Genomic DNA, 291 nt, shown 5'->3' on the forward strand with positions numbered 1-291 from the left:
ACTTTCACGCTTCTGCAGCAGCAGCAGCAGCAGCAGCAGCAGCAGCAGCAGCAACAGCAACAGCGACAGCAGCAGCAGCAGCAGCAGCAACAGCAGCAGCGACACGCGGTGGATGGGCAGGTAAGAACTAAAACTTTGGTGCTGCCGTGAGCCGCTAACACCAGGAGCATGCAGCAACAGCAGCAGCAGCAGCAGCAGCAACAGCAGCAGCAGCAGCAGCAAGCAGCAGCAGCAGCAGCAGCAGTCGCTAACCTCTCTCTCTTGTGTAAGGTCACTCTTGGCTTGCTGCAG

The 291-nt window shown here is 58.8% G+C and overlaps 1 protein-coding gene across 1 annotated transcript in view; it reads left to right on the forward strand.

Moving 5' to 3' along the window:
- EMH_0004310 (uncharacterized protein) overlaps positions 1-291 on the forward strand; it is a gene marked incomplete at both ends in the record, with an annotated part of 4,552 nt that overhangs the window by 3,056 nt on the left and 1,205 nt on the right. The window contains one exon of the mRNA XM_013496736.1: positions 1-120. Within this exon, the coding sequence (XP_013352190.1) occupies positions 1-120 (120 nt within the window). The remainder of the gene's footprint in view (positions 121-291) is intronic.

Source organism: Eimeria mitis, genomic scaffold, assembly GCF_000499745.2.
Source record: "Eimeria mitis Houghton genomic scaffold, Emh_scaff227, whole genome shotgun sequence".
In the NCBI taxonomy this organism is placed as follows: domain Eukaryota; phylum Apicomplexa; class Conoidasida; order Eucoccidiorida; family Eimeriidae; genus Eimeria; species Eimeria mitis.